Raw genomic sequence first — 22,370 nt, forward strand, 5'->3', positions numbered from 1 at the left:
TCACGGTTGGGATGGTGTTCTTCGGCTTGCAAGCATCCCCTTTTTTCCTCCAAACATAACGATGGTCTATGGCCAAACAGTTCTATTTTTGTTTCATCAGACCAGAGGATATTTCTCCAAAAAGTACGATCTTTGTCCCCATGTGCAGTTGCAAACCATAGTCTGGCTTTTTTATGGCGGGTTTGGAGCAGTGGCTTCTTCCTTGCTGAGCGGCCTTTCAGGTTATGTCGATATAGGACTCGTTTTACTGTGGATATAGATACTTTTGTACCTGTTTCCTCCAGCATCTTCACAAGTTCCTTTGCTGTTGTTCTAGGATTGATTTGCACTTTTCGCACCAAAGTACATTCATCTCTAGGAGACAGAACGTGTCTCCTTCCTGAGCGGTATGATGGCTGCGTGATCCCATGGTGTTTATACTTGCGTACTATTGTTTGTACAGATGAACGTGGTGCCTTCAGGCATTCGGAAATTGCTCCCAAGGATGAACCAGACTTGAGGAGGTCTACAAGTTTTTTGGATTTTCCCGTGATGTCAAGCAAAGAGGTACTGAGTTTGAAGGTAGTCCTTGAAATACATCCACAGGTGCACCTCCAATTGACTCAGATTGTCATTTAGCCTATCAGAAGCTTCATGACATAATTTTCTGGAATTTTCCAAGCTGTTTAAAGGCACAGTCAATTTAGTGTATGTAAACTTCTGACCCACTGGAATTGTGATACAGTGAATTATAAGTGAACTTATCTGTCTGTAAACAATTGTTGTGTCATGCACAAAGTAGATGTCCTAACCGACTTGCAAAAACTATTGTTTGTTAACAAGAAATTTGTAGAGTGGTAGAAAAATGAGTTTTAATGACTCCAACATAAGTGTATGTAAACTTCCGACTTCAACTGTATATCGTTGGATATAATACAACTTGTAAAAAGTTGGGTTGCAAGCAGGAAGAGATAAGGCAAAATTGGCAACCATGCATAAGAAATAGAAACTCATGTTCCACTGTATCGAAGACTTTATACAAGTCTTAGAAGACAATAATAATAGATTCGAAGATTAGATCAGAATAGTCAATAATGTCTAACACCAGTCAGATATGTACGGACGACTCCCTCGGTGCCTTTCTCATCCTAGTGATCGTACTCCACATGACCCATGACCTACTCCACAGGATCAAATATAGTTGTCAATGAGAAGTTACACCCGGAAATTGATGAATCTATAATAAAGAAAATGTAAGTTACAACTAAAAATAAGCATTTTACCTTTGTTAATTTTCTAATTATTTTGTAATGAATCTGCAAGTATGTTTAGGCAGGCGCACATGTGACAAGGAGGGGTCCTTCGCTTCGGATGTAGATGTTTGATATGCTGTGGACGTCATTCCTTACAGTCTCCTTCAATTCGTCCTCCACTAGTCCAACCGGTGAAGTCTACAGCGGCGCCATAAACATCTGAATAAAGTCACTTTAGTTGACCTCTAGTCCCATATTTTACCGGTAAGTGAAGCAACTAAACTGGATTTTACTGTAGATGAACCAGTCAAACTATATATTTGTCGCAGTTTATGACCACGCTTGCCCGAGTACTGCCTGACACGCAATCGCTAAATGTTTCTAGCTAGCCGGTTAGCATAAGCTAGCTATTGAGTTATGCTACAAGTATTGTAGCGGACAACTCATGTCCAGTGCACATGTGTGTGAAATTAAGACCACAAATTCAACTGGGTTACTTTGTTACTTGGAGCAGCTAACTGTGAGTTAGTTAGATAACTTCAATGTTGTAACGCTAGCTAGCCAACTTAATCTGCTAACTATACTGCTAAATTAGCTGTAGCTAGTTAGCTTCCTTGGCATGCAATGCATGCCTGGCAATGCGGATGTCCAGCAGGTTACATAGCTAGTTGTGCATGGCGGACTATTTTTAAGCTGTTGAAACAACTTAAACATTTATGTACAGAAAATGCACAAGGAATATGTACATTGTTTTATTGTCCAGCATAAAGAAAATATCTCAGAACTTTGTTGACACGCGCTTCTACGCCAGCTAGCTCGCCACAGCAACAGTAGATAGCAATAGGATAGGTTGAATATATCAATGGCTTCCCTCAGTTAACCTTGCCCACCTTTGCTCAGTATGACGTTTGTCATTACAGTTGCCATAATTGGCATACCAGTATCTTTCCATATCATTAGCTTGCTAGCTAGCCAGCCACCTTAGCTAACGTTAGATACAGAACTGAAACTTGAAAGTACAGCCTCTCACTATCTGCTAACCTTAGCTGGCTAACTAGCTACCAGTCAGTCTAGCATCTGCTGAATGGCATATGTCGTACAGAATTGCTTTATTTAAGCATAAATTGTAGAGGTTTTATGGTTGTCACTTCTGAAAAGTGTGTACTGACAGGTAAATATCTGACACTGTTAGTGTGGAACACCTGCCGTTCCTGAACCATATTGTAACAGTGTGTGGTGGCCATGGACAATGTCAACTTGTCATCCAGACGGATGTACTCAGCTGTTATGACAACCACAGGATGTCAAAAATAGATTCACTACACAAACACCCCCGTTCTTACAGTATACCGTATGCTATACCCTCACTCAAAGATGAGGCCTCATATGAACTAGAAATGACTGCGTGGTCTTGTAATGGAAAGACCCACCTACCACGGTCTGTCCTAGAGACTGTTCTAGGAGATTAGTAATGGAGTCTCTGAATTGCACCATACCCAGTTATTGATTGATTAATGGGACAGACTGGGTAGGAGACAGTACTTGGCTGGAGAGTGGAGCCCTTCCCAGACCCACCCCTACTAGAATTGTTTTATTTTCCTCCACCCGGCCTTGACTGAGTGAGTCATGGAGTTGTGGCCTAGCGTCATTTTAATAAGTTGGCTATACAGATGCAGACACAGGCCACTTATCATACCCACTCATGCTCTGGGCTGATAGAGCTGGCTGTTATACAGACAGGCAACCACGCCCTTCAGTTGGGGGAAAATAGACATTATCCCAAAGGATGACTAGCTGTTTTGGATGAGTAGCTATGTTTATAGACTCAAAAGAAACATTGTTTTCTGAAGTAGGCACCCTTGCACAGGCATTTTGTAAACTAAAATATACTCTGACTGTGTAATATATTCTTCCTGCTGCAGGTGTAATGGCAGTGCCTCCATCATATGGTGACCTTGGCAAATCTGCCAAGGATATCTTCAACAAAGGCTATGGTACTGTACCTTTTACTCTGGAACAAATAGGCTATACTGGTCATTGATTTGGTTGTAATGAACACCTTGTGTAAGAACAAGATTAGCCAATAGGGTGGCTTTGTTTGAGGCATGCTAAACCAATGGGAAGGATGGGCAGGTGCTCCTTCTATATGTAAGCAGTTGACCCTTTTTTGTGTCCAAGGAAAATATTTTGTATATTAAAAGAATATGCTAAAATCTTCTTACAGCACATTTCTACATGTTCTCCCCTATTTGGCACCGGATCAATTATCACACGGCATGATATGTTTACAGTTTTGGCATATCAAAGGGTGAAAATGTCATATGGTGTAACTGTCCAAGGATGAATTTGAACAACGAAAGGGTTGTGAAATAGGTTTTAATTCATAAGACTTTGCTTTTTCCCTAAAGGGTTTGGCCTGGTGAAGCTTGATGTGAAGACCAAGTCTGACAGCGGAGTGGTAAGTTTACTTATTTTCTTTCTAATCATTTGTGTACTTTGAAAATTAATTGTGTCTACCAAATGTAAAAGTTTAGACATGTTTATGATTGCAGTAATTGTGTAATAGAAGGTAATTTGAATTTACAACCCTGGGAGCTTGACAGCAGTATAGGTCAATACACTCCTTGATGATAAGAACCCAGGAGCTTTCAGATAATTGTACAAGTTTTTGTTCATATCCTGATTAAAATCTTTTTACAAATGTTATACAGGAGTTCAAAACGGCTGGCTCCTCAAACACGGACACCAGCAAGGTGGCAGGTAGCCTTGAAACCAAATACAAGAGGTCAGAGTATGGCCTGACCTTCACAGAGAAGTGGAACACTGACAACACCCTGGGAACAGAGATCACCGTCGAAGACCAGGTTCGGATTCAACAAAACATTTTTTTTGGAACACAATCGGTTAGATTTTGTTGTGTAAGGTTGTCTATGGAGCGTCATGATAGCCTTGACACACAATAAAAGGTGATTCAAACAAATAATTAATATCCAGTATGTATTGATCAAATTAACTGCAGGTAGGTCAACCTCGTGCTGCCAGTCTTTTTCCAACTTTCTGTTCTTGTTCCTTCTAGATTGCCAAGGGTCTGAAGCTGACATTCGACACAACCTTCTCACCAAACACTGGGTATGATTAGTAATGTACAATTTCAATGCAGAGGACTAGTTCTAGTACTTATAGGATCTATGGGTGCTGATGATATGAACATGTAGCTAGTCCAGAAGAGTCAGTCCAGCACGTAGTGTCCTTACATGAAGGTAACATGATCTGGGGTGCGCAGTCCTCAGAGGCTCGTGGGGGGATCTGAGGTGACGGGTCAGTCAAATAAACTTTAGCCTGAAATGGCACTCATCTGTGTAGTATTATTTTAATCACATCCAAGCCATGGATTGTGTTACTGTTTTTGTGCTTGTATTTGAATGGAGTTGTTTATTCTCCTAGCAGGTCCTCCAGACTGTGACCATTAAGTCACATTTAGCAATCCTTTGACTTTGCTATCCAACTTGCATGTTTTATTGGTCGCATCAATGCGCGCTGCCATCTCTCAGGCCATTGTACTAAACTAGATATTTTTTTTTTGTGCCACTGAAACCATGATTTGGTCCAACTTTAGCCTGAAGTGCCCATTAATATCCTTATTCCTCCATGAGTCACTGCATGTCCACTGAGCTCCGGGGGACGAGTTTCCCCTAGGTACAGATCTAAGATCCGCTTCCTTTATCCTAACCTTAACCATTAGTACAGACAATGCAAAACTGATTCAAGATCAGCGTCTGGGGGCAACTTCAACCCACAGAAGGCTACAGTTTCTCAGCTAGCTTCATGCTGGCAAGGCTATTAGTTTAGAACTGGGCTTGGTGTCATGTAACATTAGCACAAGAGGCTCATAAAGTCTGGTTTGTTGTGGTGTGTGTTGGTGCACCTACTGTAAGCCTTGTTGGCTGGTGTAATGATCCAGAAAGACGTGGCTCAGGATTGTTATTGCTTGTGGACTATTGATTATGAACATAAAAGTGTGTGGGTGAATTACTACTGGAGTGATGTTTTTCATCTCTTGGTTTGTCCCAATTGCATTCATATTCTGTTACGGTTGCTACATTTCCCTGAGACTGGCTATATTAAGCCTGAGCTGTTTAGCTGTTCATTCAAAATGTTATGGTTCAGACTGTAGGCTATGGCTAACCAAAACTGTTTTCCTTTCCAACAACAGCAAGAAGAGCGGCAAAGTCAAGACCGCCTACAAGCGCGAGTTTGTCAATCTGGGCTGTGATGTCGACTTTGACTTTGCTGGCCCCACTATCCACGGGGCGGCTGTCGTGGGTTACGAGGGCTGGCTTGCTGGCTACCAGATGACTTTTGACACGGCCAAGTCTAAGATGACCCAGAACAACTTCGCTGTGGGATACAAGACCGGGGACTTCCAGCTGCACACCAACGTGTAATTGAGGGCATACATGAGTTTATTATGCCTTTCTATTTAGAATGTTATGAATTTCCAGTGTTCTGCTGTGTACATACATTACCAATTACATTCAAAGTCAATACATTGTATATTAAATTGTCAACAAAAAAAAATGCTGACATGGGTGAATGGACATAGCTGTAGGCAATATGGTGATGGTTCAACTTGGAAATGATAATCATTGAATATCCAACAATTGAACCAAAGCCCCTATACAGGGGCTCAAAATGTCAGGCCCAACAAACTGCATATGAGGGTAGAGGAAAGGGCTTTATTTCAAACTGGTCTACAGAGAAATACCCTCATCACTCATCTCCCTGGTTATTGTTTCTGTGAATACTGCGCAGTTCTCTCCCTAATCTTCTCCCCTTTCTTGTGTTACAGTAATGACGGTGCACAGTTTGGCGGCTCCATCTACCAGAAGGTGAGCCCCGTGCTGGAGACAGCGGTCAACCTTGCCTGGACTGCTGGCAGCAACAGCACAAACTTTGGCATCGCAGCCAAATACCAGCTGGACAAGAGCGCCTCCATCAGTGTAAGTACCGAGCACGAGTTACTCTTTGTGTCAGTTTCACAGACACATGTAGCCTAGTCCAGGACTGAAAAGCATCGTCAATGGAGATTATCCATCAAATTTTTGTTGTTGCTTAATCTGTGTCTGAGAAACAACCCTTTTTGTTTTTTTAGACTGCCTCCTATATATCCTAAGAACACATGCAAGAACTTCTACACCTTCTACATTGTCTGGTTCTGAAATATCAGAGTTGCTAAGTACATTTCTGACTCTGCAATCGTTATCTGCCTTTGGATTTTAAGTTAATCAATTCATTCGGTCTTTTCAGGCTAAAGTGAACAACAACAGCCTTGTCGGTGTTGGCTATACCCAGACGCTGAGACCAGGTAAGACCTCTCGTTTTAAGGATAATTATAATACTTATCTTATTGGTGTTTCTAAAGGTTATTTTATCGGCTGTCACTAGAATAAAGTTCACAGCACAGGTTGTTCCTTTAGTTGTGATGTTAGGACTTTAACCCCCTAAAGTTGGTGTCTGCGCCCTGCGGAAATCTAAGTGCATAATAAAATAAAAAGTCCCCATCAAAATCCATCTGTTTAAACTAGAGATTTTTTTTGTTACATATTATATTCTTATTTACAATAAAAGTGACTCCAAAGTGAGACACTACATTATTTACTATTCATTTATATTGGGCACAAACTGTGTATTGGGGTAATATTTGATATGTGCATAATATTATATATTCCTCATGTGACCCATGGTAAGACTGCAATTAGCTTATTTACATTTTTATCTGACTACAAGATGATTTAGCAATATGCAAGAGACTACAGTTGAGTTACAGCAATCAAATGTCTAAGAATGGAATTCTAAATACAGGTGTCTTTAATTACTTTTATTTGATTTCAATCATTTTACAAAGGCAGAAACTTCAGTTACAAAGCATTATTCTAAGCATGATCAGAGAGGGAGTGTGACAAAGAAACAATAGCTTGTGCCATGGCCCATAGCTCATGGGAGAGTGTATATCTCACCAGTGTAGGTCAGGAACAAAAAAGAGAAGGCACAATGAATCCAATACCTTTAAATAACTTCTGAGTTGTTGACCAATAGCATTACTGTAAGGTTAAACTCCAATCAGACCTGTAAAGACAACCTCCGCTATCCAGAAATGTGACGAGGGGTTTGGCAAGATATCAGAATGCTGAATTCCTGAGGAGACCTCAATAATATGCAAGAGGGTTTATTAAGTCACTTCGGGGATGGGTCACCCTGCAAATGCATCCAAGTTTGGAGTGTCATAAGCTTTGTCATTGCGTGCTAGGAATATGGGTCCAAATACTAAACTTATGAATAAATTGAATATACTATGCAAATTTCTCCAAATACTTATGACTACTTTAAATGGGGGGGGGACTAGATACATAAAGTGCTTTAATTTCTAACCGGTAAAACATATGTAATAAAAAGTGACATTCTGTACTGTCACCTCACATAAAACATTTGATTTCAAGTCCCAAATGTTGGCGTATAGAGCCAAATTAAAAGTTTTAGCTTCGCTGTTCAAGTACATGCATAGGGATAGCACTTAAGTATTAATTAAAAGTGGTCCTCTTGTGTGTTAAACCATTCTTCTCTGTAGCTCACTGCTTTTATAAGCTGAGGGCTAACCCACACTTCATAAGACACTACACGACCAAAAGTATGTGGACACTCATCAAACATCTCATTCCAAAATCATGGGCATTAATATGGAGTTGATTCCCCCCCCCCTTTGCTGCGATAACAGCCTCCACTCTTCTGGGAAGGCTTTCCACTAGATGTTGGAACATTGCTCTGGGGACTTGCTTCCATTCAGCATTAGTTAGGTCAGGCACTGATCTTAGGCCTGACCTTGCAGTCGGCGTTCCAATTCATCCCAAAGGTGTTTGCTGGGGTTGAGGTCAGGGCTCTGTGCAGGCCAGTCAAGTTCTTCCACACCGATCTCAACAAACCATTTCTGTATGGACCTCGCTTTGTGCACGGGGGCATTGTCATGCTGAAACCGGAAAGGGCCTTCCCCAAATTGTTGCTACAAAGTTGGAAGCACAGAATTGTCTAGAATGCCATTGTATAGTGTAGCATCAAGATCTCCCTTCACTGGAACTAAGGGCCCTAGCACAAACCATGAAAAACAGCCCCAGACCATTAATCCTCCAAACTTTACAGTTTGCTCTATGCATTGTGGCAGGTAGCGTTCTTCTGGCATCCGCGAAACCCAGATTCATCCGTCGGACTGCCAGATGGTGAAGCGTGATTCATCACTCCAGAGAACGTGTTTCCACTGCTCCAGAGTCCAATGGTGCTGAGCTTTACACCACCTCAGCCGACGATTGCCATTGCGCATGGTGATCTTAGGCTTGTGTGCGACTGCTCGGCCATGGAAATACATTTCATGAAGTTCCCGACAAACAGTTCTTGTGACGATAATGCTTCCAAAGGCAGTTTGGAACTCTGTAGGGAGTGTTCTGACTGACGATTTGTACGCACTTCAGCACTCGGCTGCCCTGTTCTGAGCTTCTGTGTCCTACCACTTCGGCTAAGCCGTTGTTTCTAGACGTTTCGACTTCACAATAACAGCACTTGCAGTTGACTGGGGCGGCTCGAGCAGGGCAATCATTTGACGAACTGACTTGTTGGAAAGGGGGTTTCCTATGATGGTGCCACGTTGAAAGTCACAGGTCTTCAGTAAGGTCATTCTACTGCCAATGTTTGTCTATGGAGATCGCATGGGTGTGCTCAATTTGTATACACTTGTCAGCAATGGGTGTAGCTGAAATACAGTGATGGGAATAAAGTATTTGATCCCCTGCTTATTTTGTACGTTTGCCCACTGACAAAGAAATGATCAGTCTATAATTTTAATGGTAGGTTTATTTGAACAGTGAGAGACAGAATAACAACAAAAAAATCCAGAAAAATGCATGTCAAAAATGTTATAAATTCATTTGCATTTTAATGAGGGAAATGAGTATTGACCCCCTCTCAAAGATTCTGGCTCCCAGGTGTCTTTTATACAGGTAACGAGCTGAGATTAGGAGCACTCCCTTTAAGAGTGTGCTCCTAATCTCAGTTTGTTACCTGTATAAAAGACACCTGTCCACAGAAGCAATCAATCAATCAGATTCCAAACTCTCCACCATGGCCAAGACCAAAGAGCTCTCCAAGGATGTCAGGGACAAGATTGTAGACCTACACAAGGCTGGAATGGGCTACAAGACCATCACCAAGCAGCTTGGTGAGAAGGTGACAACAGTTGGTGCGATTATTCGCAAATGGAAGAAACACAAAAGAACTGTCAATCTCCCTCGGCCTGGGGCTCCATGCAAGATCTCACCTGTGGAGTTGCAATGATCATGAGAACGGTGAGGAATCAGCCCAGAACTACACGGGAGGATCTTGTCAATGATCTCAAGGCAGCTGGGACCATAGTCACCAAGAAAACAATTGGTAACACACTACGCCGTGAAGGACTGAAATCCTGCAGCGCCTGCAAGGTCCCCCTGCTCAAGAAAGAAAATGTACATTCCCGTCTGAAGTTTGCCAATGAACATCTGAACGATTCAGAGGACAACTGGGTGAAAGTGTTGTGGTCAGATGAGACCAAAATGGAGCTCTTTGGCATCAACTCAACTCGCCTTGTTTGGAGGAGGAATGCTGCCTATGACCCCCAAGAACACCATCCCCACCGTCAAACATGAAGGTGGAAACATTATGCTTTGGGGGTGGTTTTCTGCTAAGGGGACAGGACAACTTCACCGCATCAAAGGGATGATGAACGGGGCCATGTACCGTCAAATCTTGGGGGAGAACTTCCTTCCCTCAGCCAGGGCACTAAAAATGGGTCGTGGGTGGGTATTTCAGCATGACAATGACCCAAAACATACGGACAAGGCAGCAAAGGAGTGGCTCAAGAAGAAGCACATTAAGGTCCTGGAGTGGCCTAGCCAGTCTCCAGACCTTAATCCCATAGAAAATCTGTGGAGGGAGCTGAAGGTTTGAGTTGCCAAACATCAGCCTCGAAACCTTAACTTGGAGAAGATCCCTCCTGAGATGTGTGCAAACCTGGTGGCCAACGACAAGAAACATCTGACCTCTGATTGCCAACAAGGGTTTTGCCACCAAGTACTAAGTCATGTTTTGCAGCGGGGTCAAATACTTATTTCCCTCATTAAAATGCAAATCAATTTATAACATTTTTGACGTGTTTTTCTGGAATATTTTGTTATTCGGTCTCTCACTCTTCAAATAAACCTACCATTTTAAAATTATAGACTGATCATTTCTTTTTCAGTGGGCGAATGTACAAAATCAGCAGGGGATCAAATACTTTTTCCCCTCACTGTAGCCAAATCTGTGATTTTTGAAGGGGTGTTCACATGCATACACAAAGAAAAGTATCTGCTTCTCTTCCTCAACCTAAGCGCTTAATGACTCTCATACAGTACTGTCTCTGCAATATAAATTCATTGGATAATGCTGTACATTATATGGGGGGGAGGGAAGTAGGAATGTTTCTATAAGTGCATGTATACACTGTACTGCACAAATTGATTTTAAAGATGTTAATATTTTACTGGGGACTCGCACATGGTGAGATAATCCACAAATGAGCTACCGGCACCAGTCATTTTCAATGAAAGGAGTGACAGTCGGCCAATAGAGGGAGAGAGAGCTAGCGACCAGATATTCCCAGCGACTGCCATCATGCATGCTGTTTTAAAGGGGAGATTCCAACGACTTGATCGCAGATTATCTCAGCGAGTGAGTCCCTAGTAATGCGACATCCTATTCACTTGCTATCAATGTGTCTCAGAGTATTGTTATAGATACACTCATGCAGTGCTACAGAAGGCTTCAATAGAAGTTTGTCAGACTTGTTTCTCTCTCATTTTAAAAATAGGAAATCATGTGTGCTCTATAGGAGATTTATATCTGCAATGTTGACACCAGGGATGAAATGTAAGGATTTTCAGTAGTTCTGCACATCTGTCTGAAAGTACTACCCTCTGGCTTGCTTAAAACCTCTCTGGGACGCTAGCGTCCCACCCGCGGTACACACTATCAACAGCCAGAGAAATAGCAGGGCGGCAAATTCAAAACAACAATCTCATAATTCAAATTTCTCAAACATACAAGTATTATACACCATTTTTTTAAAGATAAGATTCTCCTTAATCCAACCAGTGTCTGATTTCAAAAAGGCTTTACGGCGAAAGCATAACATTAGATTATGTTAGGAGAGCGCCTAAACAAGAAAAACCACACAGCCATTTTCCAAGCAAGGAGAGGCGTCACAAAAACCAGAAATGCAGCTAAAATGAATCATTAACCTTTGATCTTCATCAGATGACACTCCCAGGACTCAATGTTATACAATACATGTATGTTTTGCTTGATAAAGTTCATATTTATATCCATAAACCCCATTTTACATTGGCGCGTGTTCAGAAAATGTATTCCCTCCAACTTCCAGTGACTGAGCACATCATTTACAAAAATACTCATCATAAACGTTGATCAAATGTACAAGTTATTGAAAGAATTATAGATACAGCGGTTGCATTAAGGAGAAGTGTGTCAGATTTTAAAATGGCTTTATGGCGAAAGCACATTTCTCAATAGTCTGAGTACAGAGCTCAGCCATCAAAGCAAGCAATACAGTTACCCGCCAAGTTCTGGAGTCAACTAAACTCAGAATTAGTATTGTAAATCTTCACTTACCTTTGCTGATCTTTGTCGGAATGCACTCCCAGGACTCCCACTTCCACAAGAAATGTTCGTCTTGTTCGATAAACTCCATATTTATGTCCAAATACCTCCTTTTTGTTCGCGTTCAGATCACTAATCTAAAGGCATAACGCAAGAGCGCAAAACCAGAGACGAAAAGTCAAATAGTTCCATTACCACTCGTAGAAACATGTCAAACGATGTTTACAACAATCCTTAGGGTCTTTTTAACATAAATCTTCGATAATATTCCAACCGGTCAAAAGCGTATTCATTACAGAGGAAAAAGGAAGGGCGCACTTGCGTGCCTGCGCAGTAAACAACTCGTTGGTCCCAGGCTTGAGTCGGTTCCTATTCTCTGTCCAGCAACAGTAGAAGCATAAAACAAGGTTCTAAAGACTGTTGACATCTAGTGGAAGCCTTAGGAAGTGCAAAATGACCCCACAGACACTGTAGTTTGAATAGGGATTAGATAGAAAAACTACAAGTCACTTCCGGGTTGGATTTTTTTTCTCAGGTTTTTGCCTGCCATATGAGTTCTGTTATACACAGACATCATTCAAACAGTTTTAGAAACTTCAGTGTTTTCTATCCAAATCTACTAATAATATGCATATCCTACCTTCTGGGCCCGAGTAGCAGGCAGATTAATTTGGGCATGTTATTCATCTGAATTTCTGAATACTGCCCCCTGTCACCAAGAAGTTAATTTCCATCCCTAGTTGACACCTATTTTCTTCACTGTCATCCTGAATGTGACCCTGACCACCTCTCTCCTGTTGCAGGTGTGAAACTCACCCTCTCTGCCCTGGTAGATGGTAAGGGCATCAACACTGGAGGCCACAAGCTGGGCCTGGGGTTGGAACTGGAGGCCTAAACTCTCCTTGCGGTGAAGGAAACGAGAGGATATCAGCAGTATCTGCCCTTAAAATGCATTTCCAACTCAAACCAGCAAGGGGGTATATCATGAATGGAAGGGATTTGTTCAGAGGTTACAACGAGAAAAAAAACTACCCCGTCATTCTTTGTTGTAAATGTTTTCTTTGCAGGTTCCATCGAAGACACTTTCATTGGGGCAATAATGTATACACCATCTCATTGCCTCTATCCAACACTGCCATGAAAATGAAATACACTATATTGTTCTCCTCCCATCTGGCCAGTTGGTCACCTGTGGCTTCTATGTACATCTCTGAAGTGTTTTTATTTGGTGAGACATCAGATTGGTTAAACACAGCGGTTGGGTTTGGTCATACCTTCCTGATTTGACCATTTCTAACCAATCATCTAATATTGTCTGAACACATCTCATTTGTAACTGCGTTATTCACTGCACTAGGCTCCCCTACTATTTAAATATCATCATACGCCTTTTTGTTTTTCGTTCCACGCACATGAGGACGGGGTTAAAGCTGTGTTGTACTGTTATGATCTGTCAGTCAGCCATCAGGATTTGAGATGTTATATCAACACTACATGATGAAGCCCTCGCTTAAACTGAGCAGATTTTGGGTGGCTTGAAACAGATTCTATGTTGGGGTTAAACCTTTAATTCTTGGCTGACCGGGCAGGCTTTCTTTTGTTTTCTACTTTGCTGCAGAAGACTATGGGAGGGTTTAATAAGGTTCACAGTAAAGCCGAATTGCCTGGATACTGTCCGGCTTTGGTGTGTGTGTGTGTGGTGTACACTAAGTCAAGTTCAGTGTGAATGCTATCCCAGTAGCTTCTTCTGGTCACTTGGCTGACTGAGAACGAGATCACCGGAAACCTGGAAGGTGTTACGTGTATGTTTAACTTTTCAATAAAGTCTTTGAACTCCAGAAACCAACTCCTGGCTTTTTTTGAGAGCTGAACTTCTCTGGCCTTGGGAGGTCTTGCATATACACCGAGTATACCAAACATTAGGAACACCTTCCTAATATTGAGTGGCACCCCCTTTTGCCCTCAGAACAGCCTGTATTCGTTGAGGCATGGACTTGACAAGGTGTCAAAGGCTTCCACAGGGAAGCTGGCCCAAGGTGACTCCCACAGTTGTGTCAAGTTGGCTGGATGTCCTTTGGGTGGTTGTCCATTCTTGATACTCATGGGACACTGATAAGCTTGAAATACCCAGCAGCGTTGCAGTTCTTGGCACTTAAATCTTGTCTTGCCCATTCACCCTCTGAATGGCACACCATTTCTCAAGGGTTAAAAATCCTTTAACCTGGCTCCTCCCCTTCACCTGCACTGATTTGAAGTGGATTTAACAAGTGACATCAACGGATCATAGCTTTCACCTGGTAAGTCTGTCATGGAAAGATCGGGTGTCCATAATGTTTTGTGCTCTGTATATTTCATATGTATAAATGCCATCAACCAACGATTGCTTGCCTCGTCATTGACTGCAGTCTGGTATGTTAAACCACTATCAAGGCGTGCAAATATAAACGTAACAATTTCAAAGATGTTCGTGACTTATAGGAAATGTCAATTGAAATGGGGCCTTAATCTATGGATTTCACATGACTAGGAATACAGATATGCATCTGTTGGCCACATTGGTCAGAAATGCAGTATCTGGTGTGAACACCATTTGCCTCATGCAGCACAACACATCTTCACAGAGTTGATCAGGCTGTTGATTGTGGCCTTGGGAATGTTGTCCCACTCTTCCATGGTTGTGCGAAGTTTCTGGATATTGGCGGGAACTAGAACACACTGTCGATCCAGAGAGTCCCAAACATGCTCAAAGGGTGACATGTCTGAGTGTGCAGGCCACGGAAGAACTGGGACATATTTTGCCATGCACGCTGTCTGCCATCTGCCTGTACAGTTGAAACCAGGATTCATCCTTGAAGAGCACACTTCTCCAGCGTGCCAGTGGCCATCGAAGGTGAGCATTTACCCGCTGAAGTCGGTTACGACGCTGAACTGTAGTCAAGACCCTGGTGAGGACGATGAGCATGCAGATGAGCTTCCCTGAGACGGTTTCTGACTCTTCGGTTGTGCAAAACCACAGTTTCATCAGCTGTCTGGGTGGCTGGTCTCAGACAATCCCGCAGGTGAAGAAGCTGGATGTGGAGCCCCTGGGCTGGCGTGGTCATACGTGGTCTGCCGTTGTGTATGGATTTTCTTGGCAAAGTAGAAATGCTCCCTAACAGGTATGTAAACAAATGTATGCACAACATTTGAGAGAAATAAGCATTTTGTGCTTATGTAAAATGTATGGGATATTTTATTTCAGCTCATGAAAACTTTACATGTTGCATTTATTTTTGTTCAGTATAGTTGGCCTGGAAGCTGGCCTATAGACTACCTCACATGGGTAAAAGATTGTGAGGGTCAGGGAACAAGGTCAGTTCAACAATGTGTGTCAGCAGCACGCTTTCAAAGCTGATGAATTGAGGGTCATTTTATCCAGATACTTTGGTCTATATAAAGACCTGACTATAAGGCACATTTATGAGCAACTGGGTGACCCTAAAGTACCTCTGTTTCATCATGGGGACACTGATGTAAAGACAAAAGCCATTTTTTTACTCTTAAGTTGACTGGTATGTGGTGCATCTTATCAGGTGGAATACAGCACAGCAAGTTAGAATAGCTGGAAACAGAATTGCTCTTCCAATAGCATTTATTTCTTGGCTCGTTCAGGCATTATCAAATCACATTATCAACCATGAACATTATCATCCCAATTCACATTAATCATCACTTGGGCAGAAGAAAATAGGTACAGCAAACTACAGCTTTTGATTTGTTACATTCCATATTACAGTACATCTCTCGCAGGAGCTCATTAATGGTCTCATAATTGACAGTTATGAATTGTGATACTGTACATATTAAGCGTCAGTTAATCTTTCAAGGTGGAGCAGATCTCCTATTGCTTTGAAGGCTTGCACTAATCATGCAGGTTTACAGAAAACCTCTACTGACCTCTAAATCTGGTCATTCTAAAAAGAGGTTAAGTCCCAGGTTTTAGGTTTAGCTTGCTTTTCTGCAATTGGGTGAGCAGCTTGCCCTGTTGATGTCTTCGCAGTTTTGTCATCTTTGCTCTCTTCATCACCTCCTGTAAAGCCTGTCTCGTCTATTTTAGATTGTGCCCCTTCTGTTGTTTTCCCGTCAACAGTTTTCTCTTTCAAACCCACGGCTGATACATCCTGTTCTTTCACTGGCGATGTCTTTGTAATAGATATCTCCACATGTTCAGGTTTTTCCTCAGACGCCTTAGTCTTCACGTTCTCTGTCTTTAGGGTTTCATCGTTGGGATCCGTAACCTCAGGCTCTTTAGCCGTACTTTCCTCTGGTTTCGCCTGAGTTGTGCTGCTCTCTGGCGCCTCTCTGTGTGAGTCCTTGCTCTTTGCAACGGCAGGCACCTGTTTCTCTGGTGGTGTGGCAGTCTCAGCTTTGTCACCACCGTTGATCGTTTCACTCTCTGTAGGGGTGGTCGTTGATTCTGGGGTAATGATTAAGTTAGATATAGGGGATATTTCATCTTTAGGGGTGATCTCGGTAGGTTTGATGGTTGGGGCTGGTTTTGATGTTTCTTCTTTAGGGGTGACGGTTGGGGCTGGTTTAGGGGATATTTCATATTTTGGGGTGATGGTTGATTCTGGTTTAGGGGAGGTCTCCTCTTTAGTGGTGATGTTTGAGGCTGGTTTTGGGGGAGTTCCTTCTTTAGGGGTGACTGCTGGTTCAGATTTTGGTGAAGTTTCTTCTTTAGGGGTGATGTTTGGGGTTGGTTTTGGGGAAGTTTCTTCTTTAGGGGTGATGTTTGGGGTTGGTTTTGGGGAAGTTTCTTCTTTAGGGGTGACTTCTGGTTTTGGGGAAGTTTCTTCTTTAGGGGTGACTTCTGGTTTTGGGGAAGTTTCTTCTTTAGGGGTGACTGCTGGTTCTGGTTTTTGGGAAGTTTTTTCTATAGGGGTGATGTTTGAGGCTGGTTTTGGGGAAGTTTCTTCTTTAGGTGTCATTTCTGGTTTTGGTGAAGTTTCTTCTTTAGGGGTGACTGCTGGTTCTGGTTTAGGGGATGGTTCTTCTTTAGGGGTGACTGCTGGTTCTGGTTTAGGGGATGGTTCTTCTTTAGGGGTGACTGCTGGTTCTGGTTTAGGGGATTGTTCTTCTTTAGGGGTGACTGCTGGTTCTGGTTTAGGGGATGGTTCTTCTTTAGGGGTGACTGCTGGTTCTGGTTTAGGGGATGGTTCTTCTTTAGGGGTGACTGCTGGTTCTGGTTTAGGGGATTGTTCTTCTTTAGGGGTGACTGCTGGTTCTGGTTTAGGGGATGGTTCTTCTTTAGGGGTGACTGCTGGTTCTGGTTTAGGGGATTGTTCTTCTTTAGGGGTGACTGCTGGTTCTGGTTTAGGGGATGGTTCTTCTTTAGGGGTGACTGTTGGTTCTGGTGTAGGGGATTGTTCTTCTTTAGGGGTGACTGCTGGTTCTGGTTTAGGGGATTGTTCTTCTTTAGGGGTGACTGCTGGTTCTGGTTTAGGGGATGGTTCTTCTTTAGGGGTGACTGCTGGTTCTGGTTTAGGGGATTGTTCTTCTTTAGGGGTGACTGCTGGTTCTGGTTTAGGGGATGGTTCTTCTTTAGGGGTGACTGCTGGTTCTGGTTTAGGGGATGGTTCTTCTTTAGGGGTGACTGTTGGTTCTGGTTTAGGGGATGGTTCTTCTTTAGGGGTGACTGCTGGTTCTGGTTTAGGGGATGGTTCTTCTTTAGGGGTGACTGCTGGTTCTGGTGTAGGGGATTGTTCTTCTTTAGGGGTGACTGCTGGTTCTGGTTTAGGGGATGGTTCTTCTTTAGGGGTGACTGCTGGTTCTGGTTTAGGGGATGGTTCTTCTTTAGGGGTGACTGCTGGTTCTGGTTTAGGGGATTGTTCTTCTTTAGGGGTGACTGCTGGTTCTGGTTTAGGGGATTGTTCTTCTTTAGGGGTGACTGCTGGTTCTGGTTTAGGGGATTGTTCTTCTTTAGGGGTGACTGCTGGTTCTGGTTTAGGGGATGGTTCTTCTTTAGGGGTGACTGCTGGTTCTGGTTTAGGGGATGGTTCTTCTTTAGGGGTGACTGCTGGTTCTGGTTTAGGGGATGGTTCTTCTTTAGGGGTAATTGTTGGGTCTGATTGTAATGTTTCTTCTTTAGGGGTGAATGTGGGGTCTGGTTTAGGTGATGTCTCGTCCTTGGGGGTGACCATTGGGTCCATTTTTGGGGATGTTTCTTCTTTGGGGGTGACGGTTGGCTCTGGTTGTGGGGTTGTTTCCTCTTTAGGGGAGATAGTTGTGTCTAGTTTAGAGGATGTATCAGATTCTTTCACTTTTTCCTCAGCTGTTGAGATATCGTTTGTGAAATTTTCACTGCCATTAGATTCATTCTGCTCAACAGTTTTTACATTATCATCCTTGCTGCTCATTTTTGGCTCTGTCAGACCAACCTCTTTTTCAGGGGTCTTTGGCACAGGCTCTTCCTCACACTCAGTTGTTGTGCTGGGAAGTCCAGCTGAAATCTTACCTCCTACCGTTTTGTCATCCTGTGTAGTTTTTACACCAGAATCATCTGGTGACGTCACCTGTCCCCACGTCTCCTTGGTGGAGCTGTTTTTCAGCTCAGCAGTGATATCAGGGGATTTCATGTCCTTCTCTGTGGGCTCAGGGAGATCCTCTTGTGTTGTCACAGCACTCTCTGCCTCTTGAAGTTGGTCTGATTCTCTGTGCGCCTTCTGATCAGGCTTCTTCTCCAGTGCTAGGGCGCTCTGCTCTTTCAGATCTACCTCTTTTTTCTCTTTTGATGGGCTTTCTTTTTTGCTTTCCTCTGACACCTTTTTGGGCTCTTTGGAGATGTCCTCTGTGGGGACCTGTGGTTCACCCTTTATTGAACTTTCTGTTTGAATATCCTCTGACTTTGACGTTTTGGGTTCTATGGAGATGTCACCCTTCATGGGAACCTCTGGCAGGGACTTGTCATGTTTTGTGGTGTTATCTTTTTCTAATGGCTCCCCCGCATCTTTTATCTCACCGTCTATCTCCTCTGTTGTGTCCAGTTTTTCCTTCTCTTCCTCACTGGTGGCCTTAGCTGATTTGACTTCACTTTGTGTATTGTCACCTGTGTCAATGTCCTTCTCTCCTTTGTCATCTCCTTCCTCTCCATTTTCTCCCTTGCTAGGGCTAACTCCATCTCCATTTACCTCGACCTCTGCTGATGTTTCTATCTGCTGGCCCTTAGACTCTTCCTCCTGTTCCCCCTCTTCCTCTGGGGCATCCACTTTAAGATCCACTTTACCTACATCTTGCTCTTTTTCCTCATCCTCCTCTTCCTTACCCCTCCTCTCAGCTTTGTCACTCTCCTCTCCCTCCTTCTCTCCCTCTCCTGTCTCCTCAGAGCCTGTCTCCTCAAACTCTGACTCCACCTCTCTGGTGGTCTCAGTGATGATCTCCTCTACAAACTTGTACTGGGGCTCAGACCTGCGTGTGGGCCCTCCCTGCCGGGCCAGGGAAGACAGGGTATAGACAGGGGACTGGCGGTAGATGTAGGGCATGGAGATGTGGGTGTCAGAGATGGTGGAAAGATGGAACTCTTCACCCTCCAGGAGTTTCCTATAGGGAGACAGAGACTTATTAGGCGTGATTAACATCATGACAATAATATGATATGTCCCAATTTGTGTAGATGTGTCTCAATATCCATATTATGACTAAAGTGTCATTGTGATATGAGCCATGGTCTGTTCATTTGATGTGTTAAATATGAACTCAAACTACCTCTATTTCTATAAAATGTCTACTGTTTCTTTTTTTCTTTTTTATCCATTATTAACTGTGTCTGTAGTGGTCCCTCACTAACACTATGACAGATTTGCACATTTTCAAATGTGTTAGTGCTGGGGTAGAATAAAATGTGCACCCCTGGTTATCCCCAGAAATAGATCCAGGAACACACTATAATTCCGGGAGTGGTGCAGTGGTCTAAGGCACTGCATCTCAGTGCTAGAGGCATCACTACAGACCCTGGTTTGATTCCAGGCTGTTTCACAAACAGCCATGATTGAGAGTCCCATAGGGCGGCGCACAATTTGCCCAGCATCGTCCAGGTTAGGGTTTGGCAGGGGTAGGCCGTCATTGTAAATAAGAATTTGTTCTTAACTGATTTGCCTAATTAAATAAAGGTTAAATAAAAAATAACATATATGGTATTTTCCTTTGTCAAGGATATTGTATGGCTAGACTTTGATATTCAAAATGACCAAAACAAGCTCCACACAAGTTTCCTTATCTTGTGAGAGAGACAGAGTTTATGTCTCTTACCTGTAAGAGAGAATCTCCACATCCAAAGCCATTTTGACATTCAGCAGGTCCTGGTACTCTCTCAGGTGGCCAGACATGTCTAGTTTAGCATCAGTCAGCTCATTCTCCAGCTGCCTGACAGTGTCCTGGACAGAAAAGCACACAAATAGTCAATCATTTACATCAGCCACTTTGGTTGGGATGATGTCAGGGGTCATCATTCAAATGCATATGTTTATTTATAATTAATTATTAGCGGTACAAGATAAACCATAGCCTACCTGGTAATTAATCATTTCCGAATAGTGACGCTCCTCCAGCTCATGTAGTTGTTTTTCCAGGGCCTCTCTCTTTCCTTTCGCGCAGTCCAGTTCAATGTTCTTACCTTGGAAGCGCCTTCTGTTCTCCTGGATCTCCTGCTGTGTTGCCTTCAGCGCCTCTCTGTTGCTCTCTGCCGCTTTTGTCAACTTTGTGAACTGGACACGGAAGCCCTCCTCGGCCTCAAGGATGTCGGAGGCGGCGTGACCTTCCAACTGTGCACGGATGTCCCGGAGAGCCGCAGTGATATCGGGTTTTGCAAAGGCGTGCCCCTCGACCGTCACCTGAGACTCGTGGATCTGGGCCACCATCTCCAACACCTCGTCCTCATGGTTTTTCTTCAGGAAGTGAATCTCGTCCACCAGAGACTGCGCTTTCTTGTCCAGCTGAAGTTTTGCCAGATATGCGTCGTTGGCGTCCTTTTTCAGCACCAGGATGACTTTCTCTGCGTCCGAGCGTTCACGAGCCTCCCGGTCGTACTTGTCTCTCAAGGTGAGGAAGTCTTCCTCCAGGTTGCGATGTTCTATCACGATCTGACGCTTCTGAAGGGTGATGTCATGCACTAGTTTCCTCAGATCCATAAGCTCCGACTCGTGCTCCTGTGCCAGAGATGCGGGGGACTGTGCCTTCTGTTTGATACCCTCGATTTCCCTCTCGAGCAATTCATTTTGGTGCTCCAAATGACGCACCTTCTCGATGAACCCGGTGAAACGGCCGTTCAGCCCATGGAGTAGTTCTTTCTCATTCATTTTCGTCAACACCCCGGTAAACGTGTTTGATAAATCTAAAAAGATATCCGATGATCTCGGAACCGATCCGAATTCGCTCTTCGTCGTCGTCGCATATCCTCTGTTCATAAATGCGGTAGCCGACTCAAAGCCTATAACGGTCCTGGACGCCGAGGGGGATCCGGACAGTTTGTGTTGATAGCGGGAATATTCATCTTGAGCTCTCCTATGTGGAGAACCCGACCGAAACTCAGTTTGGTGGCTCATGTTGCCTCAGTTGTCTCAGCGGTGTTAGGAGCAGCGCTACTTAGCCTACCATCTTTTATACCACCTCTGTCCGCTCGCGCTGCAGAATGGAACTGTCCATAGTGCTGAAAATGTATTGAATCAGCTGTAGGCTTGACTGCCTGCCAATGCGCGCTTCCTCTCTCTCTATCGCGTTCTCTCTCTCTCTCTCATTGTTTTGTCGCAGACAGCAGTGACGTAGACCATAGGAGAGCATTTCCTTTAAAAACGTCTGTCTACAATGACACCTCAAAATCACAAGTTTAATACATTTTAAGTGTTCAGACGATTGTTTTATTCAAGGGGCTAAAGCTTTCCTTGTTTTGATGATTTTCTTAATATTATGGAAAGTGGTTGTACATTCTGGTTTGGCTGAATTTGCTTTGCTTGTAATATTACTGTATTGGCCTACAAGAGACAACTGTAATGCAAGAATCACCCTAGGCCTAGACATAACCACTCCCATTTCTCAGTCAAGCAGCACTTTTAACCTTGCACCTTTTTATAAATGTCTATATGAGGAAAAATGTACAAGTCTTGGCACAGACAGGCTGGCTGAATTGCCAGAAATCAGGCAAATGACTTGGATGTGTTCCAGTGATGCAGCCATCCTTCACACCTCACTACAAGCAATGTTTTACTTTATGTAGGTTGCCCCATAGAAATCTGTGATATATTTGAGTGAATAATATATGATATCAGATGAAGGATAACCTTTTACACTATTGATGAGATATGAAACCCTCATAGAGAGAGAGAATAGTAAATATGTGTTTACGGTCACTGGCTGCAATAAGAGAAACCAATG

The 22,370-nt window shown here is 43.3% G+C and overlaps 2 protein-coding genes across 2 annotated transcripts; one reads left to right on the forward strand and one right to left on the reverse strand.

The window, feature by feature from the left end:
- Positions 1–1,311: 1,311 nt before the first annotated feature.
- Positions 1,312–13,804, forward strand: vdac2 (voltage-dependent anion channel 2). The gene is made up of 9 exons (XM_014206563.2): positions 1,312–1,496; positions 3,155–3,226; positions 3,641–3,690; positions 3,944–4,096; positions 4,309–4,361; positions 5,446–5,673; positions 6,082–6,232; positions 6,540–6,597; positions 12,770–13,804. Exons 2-9 carry the CDS (start codon positions 3,160–3,162, stop codon positions 12,859–12,861), a joined length of 852 nt encoding a protein of 283 aa, XP_014062038.1. The 5' UTR covers positions 1,312–1,496; positions 3,155–3,159; the 3' UTR covers positions 12,862–13,804.
- Positions 13,805–15,551: 1,747 nt separating this feature from the next.
- LOC106608577 (neurofilament heavy polypeptide) lies at positions 15,552–21,714 on the reverse strand. Its single transcript, XM_014206577.2, has 3 exons — positions 20,513–21,714; positions 20,253–20,377; positions 15,552–19,544 (listed from the first exon to the last, which is right to left on the reverse strand). Exons 1-3 carry the CDS (start codon positions 21,542–21,544, stop codon positions 15,920–15,922), a joined length of 4,782 nt encoding a protein of 1,593 aa, XP_014062052.2. The 5' UTR covers positions 21,545–21,714; the 3' UTR covers positions 15,552–15,919.
- Between the last annotated feature and the right edge of the window lie 656 nt (positions 21,715–22,370).

The sequence above is a fragment of the Salmo salar genome, chromosome ssa01 (genome assembly GCF_905237065.1).
Source record: "Salmo salar chromosome ssa01, Ssal_v3.1, whole genome shotgun sequence".
NCBI classification, from domain to species: domain Eukaryota; kingdom Metazoa; phylum Chordata; class Actinopteri; order Salmoniformes; family Salmonidae; genus Salmo; species Salmo salar.